Source organism: Portunus trituberculatus, chromosome 7 (assembly GCF_017591435.1).
Source record: "Portunus trituberculatus isolate SZX2019 chromosome 7, ASM1759143v1, whole genome shotgun sequence".
Classification (NCBI taxonomy): Eukaryota; Metazoa; Arthropoda; class Malacostraca; order Decapoda; family Portunidae; genus Portunus; species Portunus trituberculatus.
The window spans coordinates 822,536-846,245 of NC_059261.1; the positions used below are offsets into that span (position 1 = coordinate 822,536).

At 39.5% G+C, this 23,710-nt stretch overlaps 1 protein-coding gene across 6 annotated transcripts in view; it reads left to right on the forward strand.

Annotated features, from left to right (window-relative positions):
• The window catches only part of LOC123518959 (polycomb protein suz12-A-like), a 57,717-nt gene that overhangs the window by 17,120 nt on the left and 16,887 nt on the right, over nucleotides 1-23,710 (forward strand). For 4 of the 6 annotated variants that reach the window (XM_045280040.1, XM_045280074.1, XM_045280059.1 and 1 more), the window contains 3 exons: nucleotides 1,396-1,581; nucleotides 16,126-16,302; nucleotides 19,592-19,855. In XM_045280040.1, coding sequence (XP_045135975.1) covers nucleotides 1,396-1,581; nucleotides 16,126-16,302; nucleotides 19,592-19,855 — 627 coding nt within the window. The remainder of the gene's footprint in view (nucleotides 1-1,395; nucleotides 1,582-16,125; nucleotides 16,303-19,591; nucleotides 19,856-23,710) is intronic. The other 2 variants (XM_045280068.1, XM_045280048.1) reach the window with 1 other exon arrangement.

Sequence of the window (23,710 nt, forward strand, 5' to 3'; positions counted from 1 at the left end):
CTTTTAAAGCTTAAGTAAATTTGTCTTTCTTCTTGTAAAGCTTCTTAAGTAAATTTGTCTAATCTTGTAAAAGCTCTTAAATGATTCATCACTAACAGCTTCATTACTGAGTCCTTTTCACTCATCTACCACTTTATTTGAGACATAATTTCTTGCAGTATCTTTTTGTTTTATTTATTTATTTTTTATCTGTTTATTTATTTATTTATTTATTTATTTTTTTTTTTTATTCTTTTAAGCTTCAGCTCATTATTTCTTGTCTTACTCTTGGAATTTTGCTTATGTCACTCTCACTGTATTTTGTATCCCATGCGAAGAACTTATTTATCCTTTTTTATGTTATGCCCTATAGCACCTGTAGGTTTACTTGAAGAGTATGGGAAGTGCTGTTAAGCTTTCACCCATTAGTGGTGCAGCAATTTTATTTATAGTGATACCCATATTAGGGCCCATATCACCACCCATGTGCATCTTTGATGTAACCACCTAGAACCTGGGTATCATGGTGACATGTAGCTAACTTTAAACCACTTTACAGAATGGCAAATTATCAAGGTGGTATTTGGTGGGATTCGAACCTACGTGTGGACGTGTGCCCGATCCCACGCTCACCACCTTATCCACTACACCACTGCCTCCCTAGATCAGATACTTTATAGACCCTAGCATTTTTTTTTTACACCATTGGCTATATGGTGTCTTCATTTTACAACAGAACTCTATTTGTACAACACATAGTAAATAATTTTTGGCATAGGTTGGAACCAGCCCAAGTAAACACCTACAGAATGTCACTCACTTATGCTAATACTGTGAAGTCCAATACCTAGGACGTATTATGACTAATGTACCTGTGAGAAGGAAAGAAAAAAAAACATATGGAGGACATGCAATTTATAAGAAATAACTCAGTCAGTAATGAAATAAAACTTAGCAATGGGAAATGTACAAGGACAAGCACTGTCAGAGACTTAACCACTAACTGAGGATTCTCTGAACAAGCAAATATGTGGAGGATGTTTAACACTTTTTTTTGTGGCCTATAGCACCTGTAGGTAGCTTGAAGAGTATTGGGAGTACTGTTAAGCTTCCACCCATTAGTGTCGCAGGCAATTTTATTTATAGTGGTAACCATATTAGGGCTCATATCACCACCAAAGTGTATGTTTGGTGTAACCATGTAGGACCTGGGTATCATGGTGACATGTAGCTAACTTTAAACCACTCAACAAATTACTTAGTTTCAAGACGGTACATGGTGGGATTCAAACCTATACACGGATCTCTGCCTGATCCCACACTCAGCACCTTATCCACTATGTCACTGCCTCCCTTAACCCTTTGTTACATCCCTTGGGACACTAGAGCACTGAGTGGCCTTTCTTCCCTGTGCAGGCTGTACCACCACACCATGACCTGCCTGCCCATTCAGCCCCATGAGCTGGATGAGGACAGCGAGGGGGAGCACGACTCGGAGTGGGTGCGGCAGAAGACACAGATGATGATTGACGAGTTCTCGGATGTGAATGAAGGAGAGAAAGAAGTGATGAAGATGTGGAACCTACACGTCATGAAGTACAAGTGAGTTCCAGCCTCTTTTCTCCTCTTTTTGTGTTTTTTGTGGAGGATTGCTCTTGTTGATTACTCTCTCTCTCTCTCTCTCTCTCTCTCTCTCTCTCTCTCTCTCTCTCTCTCTCTCTCTCTCTCTCTCTCTCTCCTGGTCATAGCAAAGATGTGGTAACTACAATTTTACCATGGTAAATTACACACACACACACACACACACACACACACACACACACACACACACACACACACACACACACACACACACACACACACACACACACACACACACACACACACACACACACACACACACTCCCCATAAAAAAAACACATAAGAAAATTAGAGAGACTACAAAAATGGCTACAAGAATGGTTCCAGAATTTAAAGGGATGGCATATGAGGAGAGACTAAAGGCAATGGATCTACCAGCCTTGGAGCAGAGAAGAGAGAGGGGGGATCTGATACAAGTTTATAAATTGATTAACGGAATGGATGAAGTGGATAATGAGAAACTGATCCTGAGAGAAGAATATGACTTTAGAAGCACAAGATCGCATAGTAAGAAACTAAGGAAGGGACGATGTCTGAGAGATGTTAAAAAATTAAGTTTCCCGCAAAGATGTGTTGAGACTTGGAACAGTTTGAGTGAGGAAGTGGTATCAGCAAAGAGTGTACATAGTTTTAAAGAAAAATTGGATAAGTGTAGATATGGAGACGGGACCACATGAGCATAAAGCCCAGGCCCTGTAAAACTACAACTAGGTAAATACAACTAGGTAAATACACACACACACACACAACCAGTAAGCCATATTGATAGAATTTTTAGAGAAACATATAATTTGCTGAGGAATATTGGAGCAGCATTTCACTACATGGACAAAGAAATTATGAAGAAATTGATAAACACTATAATAAGACCCAGATTGGAATATGCAGGAGTAGTGTGGACCCCTCATAAAAAGAAACACATAAGGAAATTGGAGAGGCTACAAAAAATGGCTACAAGAATGGTCCCAGAACTTGAAGGGATGACATATGAGGAGAGACTAAAGGCTATGGATCTACCAACCTTGGAACAAAGAAGGGAGAGAGGAGACCTGATACAAGTCTATAAATTGATCAACGGAATGGACCAAGTGGATAATGAGAAACTGATCCTGAGAGAAGAATATGACATCCAAGCACAAGATCGCATAGTAAAAAGCTGAGAAAGGGAAGATGTCTGAGAGATATTAAAAATATAGTTTCGCAGAGATGTATTGAGACGTGGAACAGTTTAGATGAAGAAGTAGTGTCTGCAACGAGTGTGCACACTTTTAAAGGAAGATTGGATAAGTGTAGATATGGAGATGGGGCCACACGAGCATAAAGCCCAGGCCCTGTAAAACTACAACTAGGTAAATACAACTAGGTAAATACACACACACACACACACACACACACACACACACACACACACACACACACACACACACACACACACACACAGGTAGCTCAGTGGTTAGCGCTGGCTACAAGCCAGAGGACCGGGTTCGATTGGCCGGTGGAGATATTTGGGTGTGTCTCCTTTCACGTAGCTCATGTTCACCTAGCAGTGAGTAGGAAGGATGTAAATCGAGGAGTTGTGACCTTGTTGTCCCTGTGTGGTGTGTGCCTGGTCTCAGACCTATCCCAAGATCGAAATAATGAGCTCTGAGCTCGTTCCGTAGGGTAACGTCTGGCTGTCTCGTCAGAGACTGCAGCAGATCAAACAGTGAATTACACACACACACACAATAAGGAGTCTAATGAGAATCATTAAAGAAAGGAGAAAAGTGATATTAGTAGGAGATTTCAACTGTAAAGAAGTGGACTGAGAAAATTATGAAAGTGGTATGGGGGAAGAAGCCTGGGGAGAAAGATTCTTAAACCTAATGATAGACAATATGATGGACCAGAGAGTAAAGGAGTGCACAAGATTCAGAGGAAACGACGAGCCGGCGAGATTGGACCTAGTTTTTACAAGGGGTATACAAATGAATGACGATATAAGATATAAGTGCCCATTGGGAAAGAGTGACCATGCAATATTAGAAATAGATATAGAAGAAGGAAAGGAAGATAGAGACGATTCATACAAAGGAGACCGATTAAATTACAGAAAGGCTGATATTGAGAATCTCAAGAACTATTTTAAAACGTAGACTGGGAGGAGATGGAAAACTCAGAGACAATGCAAGACAAATATAACTTATTTTTGGAAATATACAAAACAGGAGTCAGGAATATGTCCCAAAATATAGACCAAAAGAAGAAGGAAAGAAAGATTGGTTTAATGCAAGGTGTGCTAGGGCAAAGGAGAAAAGAGATGGAGCATGGAAAAGGTGGAGGAGAAATAGGAATCCAACAAACAAGGAAAACTTCAAGGCAGTGAGAAATGAATATGTTAAGGTGAGGAAGGAAGAGGAAAAGAACTTGAAAAGATATTGTCGAAAAATGTAAGGAGCAACCAAAATTGTTCTATAGATTCATAAATGGAAAAATTAGGCAAAAAGAAACAATAGAAAGGTTAAAAGGAGAGAACGGGATGGTGGAAGACCCAAAAGTATGGCAGAACTATTAAATAAAAATTCCAGGTCTTTACTAAAGAATCCAAATTTGAGAGGCCACAGGGTAATAGAGAGACAATCTATATGAAAGAGATTAAAGTAACCAAGCTTGAAATAAAAGAGTTAATGAAGGAACTGGATGAAGAGAAGGCAATGGGACCGGATGAAGTCTCAGGCAGAATACTGAAAGAATGTAGGGAAGAACTAGCAAGTCCTATATACATCATAAAATGCTCAATAGAAAATGGAACAGTGCCAGTAGAATGGAAAAGAGCTGAGGTGGTTCCCATATATAAGAGTGGAAGGAAAGAAGAACCTTTAAATTACAGACCGGTATCACTAACTAGTGTAATATGCAAGATGTGTGAAAGAATAATAAAGAAACAATGGATCGAGTTCCTTGAAGACAACAAATTAATATCAAATAGCCAATTTGGTTTTAGAAAAGGACAGTCTTGTGTAACTAATTTATTGAGTTTCTATTCTAGAATAGTTGATAGAGTACAAGAGAGAGAGAGATGGGTTGACTGCATCTATTTGGATTTAAAAAAGGCGTTTGACAAAGTGCCACACGCAAGATTACTGTGGAAGTTAGAGGAGAAGGGTGGCTTAAAAGGAAGCACATTGAGATGGATAGAAAATTATTTGAGGGGGAGAGAAATAAGGACGGTAGTTAAAGATATGAAGTCCAAGTGGAGAGCAGTAGAAAGCGGAGTGCCACAGGGGTCAGTATTGGCACCAATACTTTTCCTCATTTATATTAATGACATGCCAGAAGGAGTGAACAGCTACATAAATTTGTTTATGGATGATACAAAACTGTGCAGAGTTATAAAGCAAAAGGAGGATTGTGAAATACTGCAAGAAGACCTAAATAAGATCTGGGAATGGAGTAAGAAGTGGGAAATGGAATTCAATGTGAACAAAAGCCATGTCATGGAAATGGGAAAGAGTGAAAGACGACCTGTGGGAATCTATAAGATGGGAGATGGTGTAGAACTGGAGAAAGTAAAAAAGGAAAAGGACTTAGGAGTGACGATGGAAGAAAACAATCAACCAGTAAGCCATATTGATAGAATTTTTAGAGAAACATATAATTTGCTGAGGAATATTGGAGTAGCATTTCACTACATGGACAAAGAAATGATGAAGAAATTGATAAATACTATAATAAGACCTAGATTGGAATATGCAGGAGTAGTGTGGACCCCTCATAAAAGAAACACATAAGAAAATTGGAGAGGCTACAAAAATGGCTACAAGAATGGTCCCAGAACTTGAAGGGATGACATATGAGGAGAGACTAAAGGCTATGGATCTACCAACCTTGGAACAAAGAAGGAGAGAGGAGACCTGATACAAGTCTATAAATTGATCAACGGAATGGACCAAGTGGATAATGAGAAACTGATCTTGAGAGAAGAATATGACATCCAAGCACAAGATCGCATAGTAAAAAGCTGAGAAAGGGAAGATGTCTGAGAGATATTAAAAATATAGTTTCCCGCAGAGATGTATTGAGACGTGGAACAGTTTAGATGAAGAAGTAGTGTCTGCAACAAGTGTGCACACTTTTAAAGTAAGATTGGATAAGTGCAGATATGGAGACGGGGCCACACGAGCATAAAGCCCAGGCCCTGTAAAACTACAACTAGGTAAATACAACTAGGTAAATACACACACGAGACGCGGTAGAGGAAGCACGCAATACCGTCGCTCCCGAGAATCAGCTGATCTTCACTACCTTGTTTGGGTTTGCAGTGGCCTGGGCAAAAAGTGTGGACTAATTTTTTTATTTATTTATTTTTTATTTTCTTTTCTTTCATAAATACAGTGTTAAATAATAATGAGTGAGAAAGAGATTCCATCTAAATGCAGGTATGTGACAAGGGAAAGAATGAAAGCTGATGATGACAATGTTGGTGAGGGAGAAAGAGAATTTGAAGGCTTTGATACGGCACAAACTTCACTATTTGATAGAGTCTTGACTATCGAACGTAAATTAGATAAATTGATAAAGGAGAGTATGGGAATGAAAGAGAATGAAGAACAGGATAAAGAGCTCCAGAAATTGAAAGAAAGGATAAATAGAGTGGAAGAAAACGAAACTAGGCTAAGAACCGAAAATGAAGAATTAAAAGTCCAAATAGCGAACTATAAGAAATTGATGGAAGAAGGACTCGGTAAAGCCGAGAAAGAAAAAGAGAAGCTAAAAGTCTAGTTAACAAAAAAGAAGAAAGAGTACAAGACGTGATTAAAAAAGAAGTACAAGCATGGAGAATCCAAGATAAGAAAGACAAGGAATCATTTCAAGAAGTATTTCAAGAACAGTTAAAAGAAAGAGATAAAAATATGACAAGCAAAATGATAGGAGTCTCAAGAAAAAAGAAAATTTAGTAAGAGAAATTGTGGAAAAAAAGAAAAGTAATTATTTTTGGACTGAAAGAAAAAAATGTTAAATATAGACCAAGAAGGGAAAAAGACGAAATGAAATCAGTAAAAGACCTACTAAAACATCTGAATGACGAGGATAGACAGAACTTAGAAGAGGAAGTAGAAGAAATCCATAGAATGGGACCATTCTATGGTCCCATTGGTGCCACAGGGGCACCAATGCTTTTCCTCATTTATATTAATGACATGCCAGAAGGAGTGAACAGCTACATAAATCTGTTTGCAGATGATACGAAACTCTGCAGAGTTATAAAGCAAAAAGAAGATTGTGAAATACTGCAAGAAGACCTAAATAAGATCTGGGAATGGAGTAAAAAGTGGGAAATGGAATTCAATGTGAACAAAAGCCATGTCATGGAAATGGGAAAGAGTGAAAGACGACCCATGGGAAGGAGAAGGAGAAGGAGGAGTGGGGAATGTCAACGTAGAAACACATCAGAACATTTTATCTTATATGTTTATTTGTTTTATTTATTATTTTTCTTATGTTGGTAATGTAGTGAAGTTACAACATTCTCTCTCTCTCTCTCTCTCTCTCTCTCTCTCTCTCTCTCTCTCTCTCTCTCTCTCTCTCTCTCTCTCTCTCTCATTAAGAGAGTCATAATTAGTTACTCCAGCCGTTTTTCCCTCGCAAAAGAAAAGAACCACTGGAATAACCAACCTCCGAAGAGGACGGTGGGGGAGCAGTACGCTACTCTCTCACAGACACCCCCATTTAAGGGGGCACGACCGGGACAGGCCTACCACGAGGAGATTTGACACTCAAGGATTCGGAGATGGGGACGCCAACTCCGGCCTGGCTATCCAACATTAGGGCCCACCGCTATGATCTACTAGTATTCGCAAGGATAATGCTCCCTGCTAAGTACCTCAGGGAGTTCTCTCCGCTGGTAGGGCAACAATCACCAGCGGGAGCACAACTCAATGGGGGGGATTGGGACCTCCACCACCCGTGTACCCTCTTAATCTTAAGGCCATGCACCCATGGCATGTATTTGGGTAGGCATATCCATACCCAACACACCATGGGCCGTCATCCCGGTAGCGCCAATACCGACTACTGAAAGCCGGAAGTAGTGGGTTGCATCCGGACCACCAGCAAATCAGCCAACGGCCCCCGACATACAAGGATAATGGACCACAGCATGCCGGGAGACACCGGATCAGTGAAGCTGTTAACGGTAAGTGCCTAGGCATACCCCATTGCTGTACGAGTGCCATACGGTAAGGACAGTGGATAATTAGCCAAAGCCCTTGGCCCCGACACTCTGGGACTGTATTTAGCTGAGCTGCTCTCATTACCAGCGGGAACCACAAGTAACCCCAGTAACTATGCCTTAAGGCAGTGGTTCCCAAACTGGGGTCCCCGGACCCCTGGGGGTCCCTGAGAAGGTCCTAGGGGGTCCGCTACTTCTCCCGCCAACCTTAGGAGAGAGGATAGAAGGTACCCGTTTTCTTTCACTTTAGCCAGGTGCCGGCGCAGCCGATCGCCACGCACACCGATGATAGCACCTCATTCAACCTGTGATATTTTGGTAACCATAGCATCTAGATGCTTCTGGTTTTTTGCATTGCAAAGAGGAAGAGTCGGTTGTGGACATAATATCATTTGTACTCACTCTTTATTGAATTTCCTAGTATAATCAGTATGTGAATACAAGCTATTTTGTGTGTTTCGCCAAACCTCCCGAGTTAGCGAGTGAAAAGTCTTAAAGTCCCGAGGTTTAAGGGTTAATTTGAATTTATTACGACGTAGTGTAATGCTCAAATATGTAGGAATGATTTAAGTCTAGAAAGGAAATTATAAGTAGTATTATTATCTTTAAGTAATCTTAAGTATGGAATTAATTATATAAAAAATGACTCACTACTTGAATTGATCACAAATAACTTCCCTTTTGTTTTTCTTCTTCTCACTAACACTTAAACAAAACACTTAAGCACTTAAAATTCAGCGATTGCGCCATGTGTCGTCAGACTTTTTTGAAAATATTTCAAATGTTTATTTTAAGACTTTCTTCGTGTAGGAATATGCAAATAGTAAATTTACTGCATTGTAATCATATAATGGGTACCTTGGTATGGTAATAGTAACTTCTGATTGGCTGGGGGTCCTCGGATGGGACTTAAATATCTGGGGGGTCCTTAGCATGGTAAAGTTTGGGAACCTCTGCCTTAAGGTACTTTTACCTAGGTACTGCTGGCTGCAGTAGGCCTAGGATACCTTAAGAGAGTCATAGTTACGGGAGATGGAGTAGAACTGGAGAAAGTAAAAAAGGAAAAGGACTTACGAGTGACGATGGAAGAAAAGTCAACCGGTAAGCCATATTGATAGAATTTTCAGAGAGACATATAATTTGCTAAGGAATATTGGAGTAGCATTTCACTACATGGACAAAGAAATGATGAAGAAATTGATAAGTACTATAATAAGACCCAGATTGGAATATGCAGGAGTAGTGTGGACCCCTCATAAAAAGAAACACATAAGGAAGTTGGAGAGACTACAAAAAATGGCTACAAGAATGGTTCCAGAATTTGAAGGAATGACATATGAGGAGAGACTAAAGGCTTTGGATCTTCCAACATTGGAGCAGAGAAGGGAGAGAGGGGATCTCATACAAGTTTATAAATTGATCAACGGAATGGACCAAGTGGATAATGAGAAACTGATCCTGAGAGAAGAATATGACATCCGAAGCATAAGATCGCATAGTAAAAAGCTGAGAAAAGGAAGATGTCTGAGAGATGTTAAAAAAGTATAGTTTCCCGCAAAGATGTGTTGAGACGTGGAACAGTTTGAATGAAGAAGTAGTGTCTGCAACGAGTGTGCATACTTTTAAAGTAAGATTGGATAAGTGTAGATATGGAGACAGGGCCACACGAGCATAAAGCCCAGGCCCTGTAAAACTACAACTAAGTAAATACACACACACACATTGCTAATGAATGCTGAGGTACACCTTGCCTCTTGATTGCTGTTAGCTGTTTGAACAATGCCACATCACATGAGCCATATTGTATCTAATGGCTAGGACAAGTCAAATGCTCGTTTCATTCTCATCCCTTTTCTGTCCAACCCTCTAATACAAGAGGTAACCAGTACTCTCAATCATTCATACCTGTCACTGGTAAACTCTGGAACTCCCTGCGTGCTTCTGTATCTTCCCATGACTTAACGTCTTTTAAGCGGAGGTGTCAAGACATTTGTCCCACTCTTTTGACTAACTCTTTCTAATCTTTCATGGAGACGACAATTTTAGTGGGCCTTTTTTTTTTCTAAAATAGTTTTTTTTTTTTTTTTTTATTTATTTATTTATTTTATTTATTTATTTATTTTATTTTATTTTATTTTATTTTATTTTTTTTTTTTTTTTGCCCTTGGCAGTTCTCTCTCTTTTACATAAACAAAAAGAATTCTCAGAAGAACATTTAGGTGTTGGCTGAGTACATTTAGCCACTCTGTCATATCATGTAGTTTTTCTTTAGTACATCAGCTCATTTTACTTTTTTATTGACATTCCAGTATTAGGTACGGATGATTTAGCCTACTGAACCATGCAGTGCTGGGAATGGCTGGGGTTTTAAGATGAATAGTGTGTGTGTTACATAAATATGACAACATTTGATACATAGCTTTGGAGAGTTGTCATATAGGCCAAGAGCTGCTGGGGATGCTTATCAGTGGGGTGAAGTCACTCAGGTTAGAGAGAGGAGTGGTCAGTTTCTCAGGGGTCATTCCTTCGCTGGCCGTCACCCTCACTCATGATGGAAGCAACCCACAAGCACGCTGGTGTCCTTCACAGCCGAGAGAAGGAACTTGTTTACAGTGTGAATAAGTATTTCTTAGAGGAAAAGTCAGTCCTATTATTGCATCCTCCAAACCAAGGGAAACCTCTGTAAAAAGAAAAAGAAATAAGTTTAAGCATAAACAAAAAAATTATCAAATGAATGCTGAATTACCAAAAATCACACAATACTGAGAGAGTGAGAGAGAGAGAGAGAGACAGGAAGGGAGATGTCCTTTCCACTGAGGTGTGAAGACGATAATTGGTCCTGTTGAGACATAACACACCTCTTGGGGAATTCCCTTACTCGGCCAATGTCAGAACGTTCTTCCAAAAACTAAACTGCTATTGTTGTGTGACGCGGGACATCCTCATACTCTCTCGGCTCTGTCTATTGTGGTCTAACTTGGCCTTGAAGTTATGAATATTTTTGCTCTTGCCACATCCTTGTTTAGACAGTTCCATCAAATACTTTTGGTGGAAAGCTGTTCTCTTTGATGTCTTGTCTACAGCTTTCTTTTCAATTTCCTTCTGTGTTCTCTAGTGTATCTTGTATCCCATGTCATAATTCAGTTGGTGTTTAGCTTTTCCAGTCCTTCCATTAGTCTATGTATTGCTATTAAGTCCCCTCTCTCCCTTTGTTCTACAGTCAGGTTTAAATTTTCTAGTCTGTTCTCATGTGTCTCCTTATTTAAGGCTGGAATTATCTTAGTAGGTGCTCTCTGTATCCTCTCCTGCTTTCTGATGTGTTTCTTTACACTCAGTGACCATAGCACAGCACCATACAGAGTAAAAGAAAATCCTTGGGCCTTCATCCTTTACATGCATGCAAAAATTTTCGTTTGAACCAAATAAAAGAATTTGCCCTTAGATAATGCTTTTTGATTAAGTAAATGAAAGAAGATGAAGTTGCGCAGCTGATATAGATAAAAAGAAATCTATGGTTATATTTGAACTACAAGAGAAGAAAACCCAGTGAAATTTGTGAGGGAAAAGGAGGAGAAAGAAATGGTGAAGATCATTTCATTGGTTCAGGATGAGGAACAGTGTCTAAAGAAAGAAACTGAGGAAGTATCTGGACCTTGACAATATAGTGAGGGAACTAAAAAGTTAAAATGAGATGCCAAGTAGTGTTGAAGAAATACTAGCAAGGACAGGAAAACTGGTTGGGAATTGAATGCAGAATATAACATTTGGATAAACAGGGATGTGAACCAGGAAGAAAGGGGAAAGGAGAGAGAACTGAGAAATGAAGCTAAGAAAAAAAGGAGAAGAGAACAGAGAGAGAGAAGTTTTACTGGAGATTGCTTGATATGAGGTTGAAGGAAGAGGAAGCTACAAAGAGTTATGCATACAGAGATGGATTTATATCAGGAATGCTGGAAGTGAGAGACTATGTAGCTACTGGAAAAAAGGAAAAACATGTGGTATGTATAACAGAGACTAAGTTAAGTGAAGAGATCCAAGGAAATTTTAAAGAGCAGGGATAAAATGTTTGGAGGAGAGACAAAAGAGGAGAAGCAGGAGGAGGAGTATTGGTAATGGCTCGAGAGGATGTACATGTGGAAGAAGTACAATATGGCGGAGGTTTTAAATACAGTGGTACCTTGAGATACGAGTTTAATTCGTTCTATGATGAAGCTTGTATCTCAAAACAACTTTTCCCATTGAGATGCCATTAATCCGTTCCAGCCTCTCCAAAAAGAGCAACCTTTTTTTTTTTTTATGTTTTCAGGTAAGAAAAGGTATTTATGAATAATAATTATAGCACAGAAACAATGAAAGATAACAAAAGATAATATAAATAGATAATCTACTCTTATAAAGTACAGGCAATCCCCGCTTAATGAAGGTTCACACAACGAAATTTTGCTACAACGAAGGTTTCCTTTTACTACCATCTGCTCGTTTAACGAACACCAAACTCGCTTTAACAAAATTTTATCCAGGTAATTTTTTCCAAGTTTGAAAGCCCCGCCGTATCACGCAAGGCTTTTGAATACACCAGCGCCTCTCGTAGACAAAACGCGCACCACTCTCCCCTAGTTCAAAACAATAACAGCGTCAGCAGCAGCTCGTCTTCCCTTGCTCTACATGGCACCAAAATGCCCTGCAATGTTGCCTAGCATTCCTAAGAAAACCAGGAAGTCTCGTACTCTCAAAGTGAAGCTGGAGCAAGAAAACTAATAGCATTGCTTCCCACCATGGCTTGATTCCATCTACTGTTTACCATTTTCAAGTCAGCAGACTCTATTAAGAAGGCTGGTGAGACCGTATCTTCCCTGCAAGCTAAAAAGAACCACCTTAACTCGTGACTCTACAATGGATAAAATGGAAAGCCTTGTGGAAATGTGGTACGTAAGTTTTGTATGCGGTACAATGATGCGCACTTTGTTTACATTTCACAGGTTGCCAGCTAGCATATTTCCCACTCCACTCTCCCTCCCTTCATAAATTTAAGATCATCAACATTATAATGTTACTTACATACATACATTAGTGTACAGTAAAACCTCGCTTGACGAACGTCTCTAAGGACGAACAATTCGGGAGACGACCAAAAAATTTGTCAATATATCGACCCAGGGGACGAACGATATTTCGGGGGAAGAACGCGGTTAAACGGCTCACTGGATCCGTTTGTGTGATAGCCAACCCGGCTATCACACAACAACAAAACAAAACATAAGCACAAAAGAAAATAGAAACAAGAACATAAGAAAAATATTACATAACATAATCTCCGTGCCACCACGATTTTCTCCTGTTTTTCCTGGGCATGGTGATGTTGCCAGCGCGCTCTACTGTAGCTTCCTCGGTGCTATCCTCTCTGCTATAACGGGGCCCCACATAGCGGCACTGACTTGTGACACTACACAGCTGTTGTGTAGCTCTGGCACGCTGCGCACATCCAAAGTCCTCTCTCATGACTGTCTTCTCGGATCTTGTCTGTCTTCCTCCCCATCCTCCTCTCCTCCATTCCATCATGCCATCAACGTCCAGTCTCTCAAGTAAATAACCTTTTCTTTTTTATTAATTTTATTATCATTTTGATAGCATTTAGGTAAGTAAAACAATTTAGGCTTTTTATAATTATTTCGTTCATGTCATGCATACATTAAAGGTCTATTTTGAATGGGTTTTATGGACAAAACTGATTTTTTTTGGTCTGGAACGGATTAATGGTATTTCAATACATTCTTATGGGAAAAATTGATTCAGGGGACGAACAAATCGGGTGACGAACAGGATTTAGGAACGAATTATGGTCGTGAGCTGAGGTTTTACTGTACATTATAATGACTTAGTCTTAAATTAAATTGCTTAAATGTTAACTTCATCATTTTTACTTTCATTAATTAAGCCTTTTACTTTACTATGATGCACTTTTGCTTTGTTTACTCTCAATGGAAGCTCAAGTTAGGGGTTAAACTCGTAATAATTGGTTCGCTTAATGAAAATTCGCTTAACGAAGGGTTTTTTAGGAACGTAACCCCTTCATTAAGCGGGGGTTGCCTGTATATTTATCTCGGAGGGTGCATTCCACGGGACTTTACCCTACCACATTCCAAATTCTCACTTGGGACTGTTGATCGGCTGGAGTGTACAAATATAGCCACCCACAGAAGAGTAGCTGCTGTAATATTCACAGAAGAGCTCAATGATAATTCTGTAAACATTACTCATTAAAGAAGTGAGGTGAGGTTTGAAGAGATAGAGAGAGAGAGAGAGAGAGCGAGCGAGCGAGAGAGCAAGTAGAGGGAATAGAGGCCACACTACCATAGCTGGCATAGAGGTTTGTTTACATTTTTCCCCCCTCCATGATAAACATTTGGTGGAAGAGGTAGAGGAGGAGGAGGGAGGTAGGAAATGATGCTGGCACCATTCACATGTAAACATTACACATAAATTAAAACTGCACTTCAGACAATAAAAAAGGTCAGTTAATACAGGTAACTCGATTTACGTGTGTTTGATTTACGCGTTTTTGTTATAATTCGACCAAAAAAATATCATAATTAATTTAATTTGCGCGATCGGTTTGCTTATATGTGATTTAGCCCAACTGCATTTTCAAACTGAGCGCTAGACACAATTTCAAACCGCGCCAGAGAGTTCCACAGCTGGCCGTTAGGTGGGAGCTCCGTTCTTCTGGTGCCTCATGTGTAGTCTGCCAGCACTGAGTACAGACGGAATCTCTTCAATCTGCATATAATTCACCAAGATGGCCCCAAAACATCCTTCATCTTCTTCTGCATGTGGGATTATTTTTGATAAGTGGATTTTTGATAAAGTGGAAAAGCTCAGAGGAAGATGGTGAGTGACTGTGGTGTGAGTGGTGAAGGCAGTGACGCGGTGAGTGTTGTGTTGACGTATTCTTTATTTTGCTGTTTTCTCTTATTACTTTTTGCTTTCTCTTATTATTTCTTGCTTCTCCCTTTACTTTAAATATACTTCTAGTATTTAGAATGGTAAATAATAAAAACATGTTAATTTAGCCAAATAAATAGAGTATTTTGTACGAATATTTTTGGACCACATCCCGCATCCCCCTATTATCTTTTGTTTCTTATGAGAATTACAAGTTTGTTTTACGTGAATTTTGATATACGCGATGCCTCTTGGAACACATCTGTCACGTAAATCGAGAGTTACCTGTAGTGTGAAAATGAAAGAATAATGACAGTGCATGAGATCCACAGGAAACACTTAAATACTAGCTCAGTTGAGGCTGGAGTGATGCACTGAGCCGCCAACTATAGTGTCAAAATCCCCAAGCATGGCTCGTACCTCAAAATTTTGCTCATTTCTCAAAATTAAAAGATTGATTAAATCGTAGCTCGCATCTCAAAAAACTTGTATCTCGGGCAGCTCGTGTCTCAAGGTACCACTGTATAATAATTAAAACCAGTTGGATGGAAAGGAGGAGGATCATAGTAACATATGTACCACCTAAGATTAATACATGGTGGCTTGATGTACACAAAGAAATGCAAAATGAAGTGCATAAGTGCTTGGACAATATGTTAAGAAAGAACAAAAAGTTATGCTTTTGGGAATCTAAACTGCAAACATGTAAAATGGGAAGAAATGGAAGTAAATAGTTACACTGGACGATGGGGATGGATCTCTGTTGTGATCATTTCTGCCTGTGTATATGGAATGGCAAATTAGCATTTTTTCTCTTGTTTTTATCTTTTGAGTGGCTTTCTTCACATTTGAAATAAGTTAACAAGGAAAAAAACTACCTAGCAGAAAGAATAAAAAAAAAAACACTAAATTTATGAAAAGGATATGATTGATGGAAAAAATTGTGTAAGCTGTGAGACTGATCCCTGTAAAGTGAGTGCTGGAGTGCTTCCTTTTCTCCATTACATCGATGGGGAGTAAGAGTGTGGTGTGAAGAACTGTGAATGTGAAAGTTGTGTTCCTTGTTTTGGGGTACCCACCTTCTTATGGAAGACAGCCTTGGTAGGCACACACTCCATGTATGTATGTGGGCAGATTGGCATAGACATTTGTTCTTGTTACAGTTTTCAAGTAATAGCTGTGTCCTTGGTTTTTTTTTGGGGGGGATGGCTTGTATTGTAGCATCCCATGTGTTTCTGTGACAATTTACAAGTAATGTTCATGTATGTCCTTAACTTTGCTAGTGGTTTGTTACAGCTTCCTTTGTGTTCCTGTGACAGTTTCCAAGTAACATCTGTTTGTTCTCCCTCAGTTTTGTGGGCGACAGTCAAATCCCTCTGGCGTGCAGCATGTTCCTGGAGACCCATGGAGCAGAACTGCTGCGCAAGAATCTGTACCGCAACTTTGTTCTACACATGATCTCCCTTCACGACTTTGGTCTCATCGGAACTGGCGTGGTGTACCGCTGTGTGCTGCAGCTGCAAGGAATGTAAGGGCCTGCTGTTATGCTGTGTTGCTGTTGTGTGGTGTAGTGAGGAGGTGGTGGTGTGGTGTGATGTGAAAGAGGTGTGGTGTTATTGTGGCAGTATATTGCAGTAAGTAAGAGGGTGTTTGGTGGAGTGTGAATGAAATGGTGTGATGCAGTGCCATGGGGATCAGATTTAGGGCCATTATTGTTTTTAGCATGTATATTTATGACTTGGATATTGGGATTAATAATGATACTAGTAAATTTGTGAGTGACATGAAAATAAATACATAAATCAGCTCAGATTTTGATACTATTCTCATGAAGGGAGATTTGTATAGGATGAACAAATAGATAAAGAGATGGCAAATGTAGTTTAGTATCAATAAATGCAAAGTATTTAGCATAGGTAGAAGAAACCCCACACAGTAGGTACACAATAAACAATGAAGCTCAGGTAGGTTCAGGATGCAAAAGAGACTTAGGAGTTATAGTTAGTGTGATCTCTCTCTAAGAAAATAATGCACAGAGGTCAAAAATAAAACAATTTGTGTATCAGGATGAATTTTCTGGAGTGTTAAAAATAAATGCTGTATTTGATTCTCTTTAGACCTCATCTAGATTATGCTGTGGAGTTCTTGGATACGTTCAGCATAGTGTTTGTGGCCGTACATATTTCTCATCAGATCTCACAGAATGTGTGGCCTTTTGCCTTCCAACTGTCAGAAATCTCTGGCTGTACCTCTCTCATTATTAGCTGCTACAACGCACACTCACAATTTGTCAACTTTAAATATAGAGAATGAAAGAGGTTCTTGACATAATTTCCTTGGATTTAGATTATTTTGACATCATATTACTATTTTTGGGATAGTTAGACAGTGTATTCATGATATAATAGAATATTTTGGCTGACAGCCTGACACATACCACTCCTGGCAGTTATTTATTATAATACTTCATAGTTAGTTGCATGAAGGAAGGACATTATTTACTCATCATTACTGATATTTATTGTTGAATGTATAGTAAAAGCAGTTTGGGATCATGTTATGGTATATACAGTCAGGCTGTCATCATGTTGACCATAGCTCTGACGGTCAGAAGCGGCGTTATAACAGGTGAACCTTGTCTTAGCACTTATGGAAGATGTCACATACCCAGCCACAGGTAGACATGTCTAAAATGTGCCATTTTGTCGCACTATGGTGGACATCATTAGCTATGATGGTTTTTAGAACATGGGCCCTGGTGCCCATATGACGGAAAGGATGTAGAGTAGAGGAGGTGGTCTGCAATACCTTAAGCAGACAATATCAGCTACGAAACCTCCAGACTGGAATATGACCACGAACGTTTTACCAGTAGTATAACATTGTATCTGCTATGATGGCGGATATCGTGCTGCCCTCTATTGTTACTGGTTTTTGCGATAGGTTATGTTGGGTTTATGGTGCTAAGCGTCTTGAGTTTTTTATTTTTATCCACAAGCTGTCAAAATCGTCCTCATTAAGTAGTTAGTAATTCCTCTTGCCTGTCAAGGAGTAAAAGAAAGAAAAGAAAAAGTTTGCAAACTAGCTTTGTATTTTTTTCCCTGGGGAAGGAGGGAATCAGGTCACCAGGCAGGCATGCACGTCCAAATCGACTCACTTTCTGGGCGCCACAATGGAAGTACACACTGACACTTCCCGTCTTACTGTGTGTTGTACAGCCACAAAAAGTCTCTGCATCCAATGATGTTCAATAAATAAGTGGAGCTTGGGGCAATAACTGAAATAAAATGGTGTCTCATCTTATGTTTCTTCTCACCACTCACTATGTTAGACTGGGTATCTTGAGAGGACATAACAGTAAATATTATGTAAATTGCCAGTCTCACTTTCACTTTTATAACCAACACTTTCACTGTGTTTATTTACTTATGATGTAATCACCTGCAGAGATCTTCATATCTCTTGTGGCCCCATTCCACAATTTTTTTTTTTTTTTTTTTTTTTCAAATTTCTGCATTAAATTGAATAGAAAACTTTTATTGTGTTTTCCTTGAATTAATGAAAGATATGGCAACGTGGCATGGATTATCAGCCTCACTTTGTGGACCAGTACAATTTAGTTTTACTTTTAGCCTAGTAATGCCCTGCCCTGGTTGACACGCTACCCTCCAAGGGCTCTTTATGGAAGACTTACGCCTTATCCACACAATTCCTTATTTGTTGAGACTAGACATGTTTAGCCTCAAGCATTTGACAGCCAGGCATAATAACGATGGATTCATTGACAAGTTATGTTAGTTTTGTATGAAAATAGGTGGCACAGTGACTTATGCTGACATTCATGTTTATTATTGAAACCATTAGCGGACCACAACGTACCTTACTTTTGTGGAAAACACTGCCTAGTTCTCTCTGGTGTGCACACAACACTGAAAAATTACTGGCAGAAAATTTTGAACTTTGCCTCGTCATTTCCACACTCTGTGTTATGGGACTTAACACGGGACATAATGCACAGACCCGCCTTGCACATAGACTCTCCATTACTCTTCTAGGTCAGTATAAAGGAGAATGACTGAAGGGATACAATCATACAGGGGATGATGGGTATTCCTTACAAAAAGAGACTCAAGTTATGAAATTTAGATTTCTTAGAGAGAGACGTAGGTTAAGAAGCAATTTCATAGAAGTCTAAGTGGTAAAGGGGTCAGAACAAGGGAAATGTGAGCAAAATTCTCAGGATCAGTGATTAGGATGGAACATGAAATAATTGTTTCAAGCTTGAAAAGTTTAGGTTTAAGAGATGGGAAGGAACTGGTTCTTTAATGGAATTTTAGATCAATGAAACTGACTCAGTAGTCAGGTTGTTAGTGGTGAATCATTAGGGGAGCTTTGAAAGATTAGACAAATACGTGGATTGGGATGAGAGGTGAAAATAGGATTGATGCAAGGCCTGCCACCTGTAGGCATGATGGCTTCTTGCAGCTTCCCTTATTTTGTATTCTTATGTTGTGGTGAAGTGTGGAGTGGAAGAGGCAATGATGTTGAGGTGATGAAACAGATTATATAGAGTGAAAGATAAGAATAATTGTGAAAGTAGGATGTCTGGTTTGTAAGAGAGAGAGAGAGAGAAAGGAGGGGAGGGGGAAGGAAGTCGGTATCTACACACATCACATAGCCACAGGTTAAATAAGAGTGAGTAGAGTGAGATATCTACTATGATACGAGCTGAGTGAAGCTAAGTAGGTACTGATTGAATCAAAGTGAAGTAACACATGCAACCACCTCACTTAGCAGGGCTGCCTTCCTCTCCACAGGATGCAGGACCCCTCCATACAGAAGCAGTTGGCAGCAGGCTGGGAGGAGCAGCGGAGATCAGCTAAGAAAGTCTTTCCGGTTCACTCTGGCCGCAGCAACATGGCCATAGGGGGAGGCAGGGGAGGGGTAGCAGCAGCAGTCAAGCAGGAGTCTTCTCACACCTCCACCTGCTCCTCTCCATCCTCTGCCTCCTCCTCCTCAACCTCTTTGACAGCCAACAGTGCCTGGTTGTCTGAGAGTAAAGGTTCTCCCAGCAAAAGCAAGTGAGAGGAATTTTGTTTGATTAATGCATCTGGCTCCTAATACTGCTGTACTGCTGATGCTATTCCTGCTGCTTTGAACCTCTAGCTGTTTTGTTGTCTCTTTATGATAATTAGTGCGCTGCTCCTCTCTTGGAGTGGATTAACCCCTTTATTACTGACTCCACCATCCATGCTCTCCCACACCAACTTTCTCATGTGCTTCTAATTTTGTGGGAGTAGTTTATGTTCATCTTTACACCCACATTTCGTCACTATGAACGCTCTTGATTGATTAGCATTATCATCTGACCTTTGTAGTTCACTTTCAAGGGTCATGTCACACTCAGAATTACTGTAAGGAGGAGAAACACCATGACGTAACGATTGTCAATTACACACCTGATACCCCGCACTGCAGTTCACACCGTCAGTCATCACCATCCAAGGCCTGTGTTCCCAGTGTCCTTGAAATACAAGATGCCTATTAGTCAGTTGTCACTAAGTCCTAAAAATCATACAAACCAAAAAGAAATTGAGTTCTGTGCATGGGTAATAAGTGATGACGAATGCCAGTACTTCATCGGTGTAGGTGAAGCACAGTGGTAAAGTGCTCCTAACTTTTGCAAGCAAAAGTTGTCAATTAGTCAGTTTTTCAAAAGATATACACTTGTCAGTTTGCCTTAAAAATTATGCAAACTGAAAAAATGAAGTCCTGTGTATCATCAACGTGCGGTGACACATGGAGGTGCTTCATCAGTTTAGCCGCCAAAATTCATATGAAGTCTTGTACACCATCAGTAAAGTAGGAGTTAAGTTGTGTTCAGTTCAGTTATGTGTTATAATTTTGGCTTTTATGACTAAAGTAATTTGTGTTTTCTTTCCTTTGTGCTTGTTACCCTTCTTTTATTTCCTTCTTGCATCTTCCACAGCTCATGCATTGCAGCTTTCATGTAGTGCTTTTTTATATGAGTCATTTATCTGCTTTGCTGTTGTTTCCTTTCACATTATGGTTGTTGGAGTTGGTACCATGTCAGTCTCAATGTCAGACTATTGCTATTGATGACCCTGTAGAAACACCACCACTGTCCTTCTGTCTGTGTGTGTGTGTGTGTGTGTGTGTGTGTGTGTGTGTGTGTGTGTGTGTGTGTATTTACCTAGTTGTATTTACCTAGTTGTAGTTTTACAGGGCCTGGGCTTTATGCTCGTGTGGCCCCGTCTCCATATCTACACTTATCCAAACTTACTTTAAAAGTGTGCACACTCTTTGCAGACACTACTTCTTCATCTAAACTGTTCCACGTCTCAATACATCTCTGGAAACTATATTTTTAATATCTCTCAGACATCTTCCCTTTCTCAGCTTTTTACTATGCGATCTTGTGCTGGATGTCATATTCTTCTCTCAGGATCAGTTTCTCATTATCCACTTGGTCCATTCCGTTGATCAATTTATAGACTTGTATCAGGTCTCCTCTCTCCTTCTTTGTTCCAAGGTTGGTAGATCCATAGCCTTTAGTCTCTCCTCATATGTCATCCCTTCAAGTTCTGGGACCATTCTTGTAGCCATTTTTGTAGCCTCTCCAATTTTCTTATGTGTTTCTTTTTATGAGGGGTCCACACTACTCCTGCATATTCCAATCTAGGTCTTATTATAGTATTTATCAATTTCTTCATCATTTCTTTGTCCATGTAGTGAAATGCTACTCCAATATTCCTCAGCAAATTATATGTTTCTCTAAAAATTCTATCAATATGGCTTACTGGTTGATTGTTTTCTTCCATCGTCACTCCTAAGTCCTTTTCCTTTTTACTTTCTCCAGTTCTACTCCATCTCCCATCTTATAGATTCCCACAGGTCGTCTTTCACTCTTTCCCATTTCCATGACATGGCTTTTGTTCACATTGAATTCCATTTCCCACTTCTTACTCCATTCCCAGATCTTATTTAGGTCTTCTTGCAGTATTTCACAATCCTCCTTTTGCTTTATAACTCTGCACAGTTTCGTATCATCCGCAAACAAATTTATGTAGCTGTTCACTCCTTCTGGCATGTCGTTAATATAAATGAGGAAAAGTATTGGTGCCAATACTGACCCCTGTGGCACTCCGCTTTCTACTGCTCTCCACTTGGACTTCATATCTTTAACTACCGTCCTTATTTCTCTCCCCCTCAAATAATTTTCTATCCATCTCAATGTGCTTCCTTTTAAGCCACCCTTCTCCTCTAACTTCCACAGTAATCTTGTGTGGCACTTTGTCAAACGCCTTTTTAAATCCAAATAGATGCAGTCAACCCATCCTCTCTCTCTTGTACTCTATCAACTATTCTAGAATAGAAACTCAATAAATTAGTTACACAAGACCGTCCTTTTCTAAAACCAAATTGGCTATTTGATATTAATTTGTTGTCTTCAAGGAACTCGATCCATTGTTTCTTTATTATTCTTTCACACATCTTGCATATTACACTAGTTAGTGATACCGGTCTGTAATTTAAAGGTTCTTCTTTCCTTCCACTCTTATATATGGGAACCACCTCAGCTCTTCTCCATTCTACTGGCACTGTTCCATTTTCTATTGAGCATTTTATGATGTTGTATATAGGACTTGCTAGTTCTTCTCTACATTCTTTCAGTATTCTGCCTGAGACTTCATCTGGTCCCATTGCCTTCTCTTCATCCAGTTCCTTCATTAACTCTTTTATTTCAAGCTTGGTTACTTTAATCTCTTTCATATAGATTGTCTCTCTATTATCCTGTGGCCTTTCAAATTTGGGTGGAAATATATGCTGCTACCAACATTCCCTAAGCCTACTTAGTTCATAACAATAAACATTACAGTACAGTAATGAATCTCTACAAATAAATGTGTTTTTGAATGACATGGAAGCATTGTATATTATGCCCAAGACTTTAGGTGCATATTATGTGTCAGGCATCACATTGTTGTTTATTGTAAGTGGTGGGATGTATTGGTGTGGGTGACTATTACTCATGAGAAGAGTGCTTGTTTAATTGTTTGGAGCCATGCTAATTCTATTTGTGGTGCAGAAGGCTTGAACTTTGCTGAGAAATGTTTATGAGATGTTAGGCTGTTTCTAGGTTTGGACGTGTGCATGCAAGTGTAATGTTGTCTGCATAAGAAGCTTTGGTCAGCTTTCAGTTTCACCCAACCAATGACTGTCATGTGGCTTATTTTTTTGTGGTGAGACATGTGGTGACCTGTAATCTAACCTAACCTTAACCTAAGTAAAAAAAAAAAAAAAAAAAAAATTCCTAGGGTAAAAAAAGCCTACTACATGAAATACAGTAAACCGTCAATATAACGGACAAAGATCTGTTACATCCGATGGAAATACTGGACTGATCCGTTATATCCCGAAGTTTGTCCGGTATTTATACCTGCCGCTGCCCTGCTCTCGCGGCACGCTGCATGGAGTTCCTGCGGCAACGTGTTATGGGATGACATCCTTGCAATAACATGTGAACACCCGTTATAGCGAGGGTTTGTTCAGTCAGATTTTTTGTGTTACATCTGACATCCGGTATATTGAGATCCATTTTATCAAGGGTTTACTGTAAATCATATAGCAAGTCACTGGCAATGCTGTTTACCAATAAGAGGGCCACAACCACTGCTGCCGCCACCACTGTCAAAAGTGTTGTTTATATACTTTCAGGGATTTTTATGTGATTTTGTTAATTTCAAACCTCTTCTACAATGTATGTTACTCCACTCAGTGCTCCCTTACAAAAAAAATAATGATGTCCCACAGGTCCTCAAGGTCATTGGTTAATGACAGGCAGGTGGAAGTTAGTTTTTTTTTTTTTTTTTTTCCCACTAGGCCTATAGCACCTGTAGGTACACTTGAAGAGT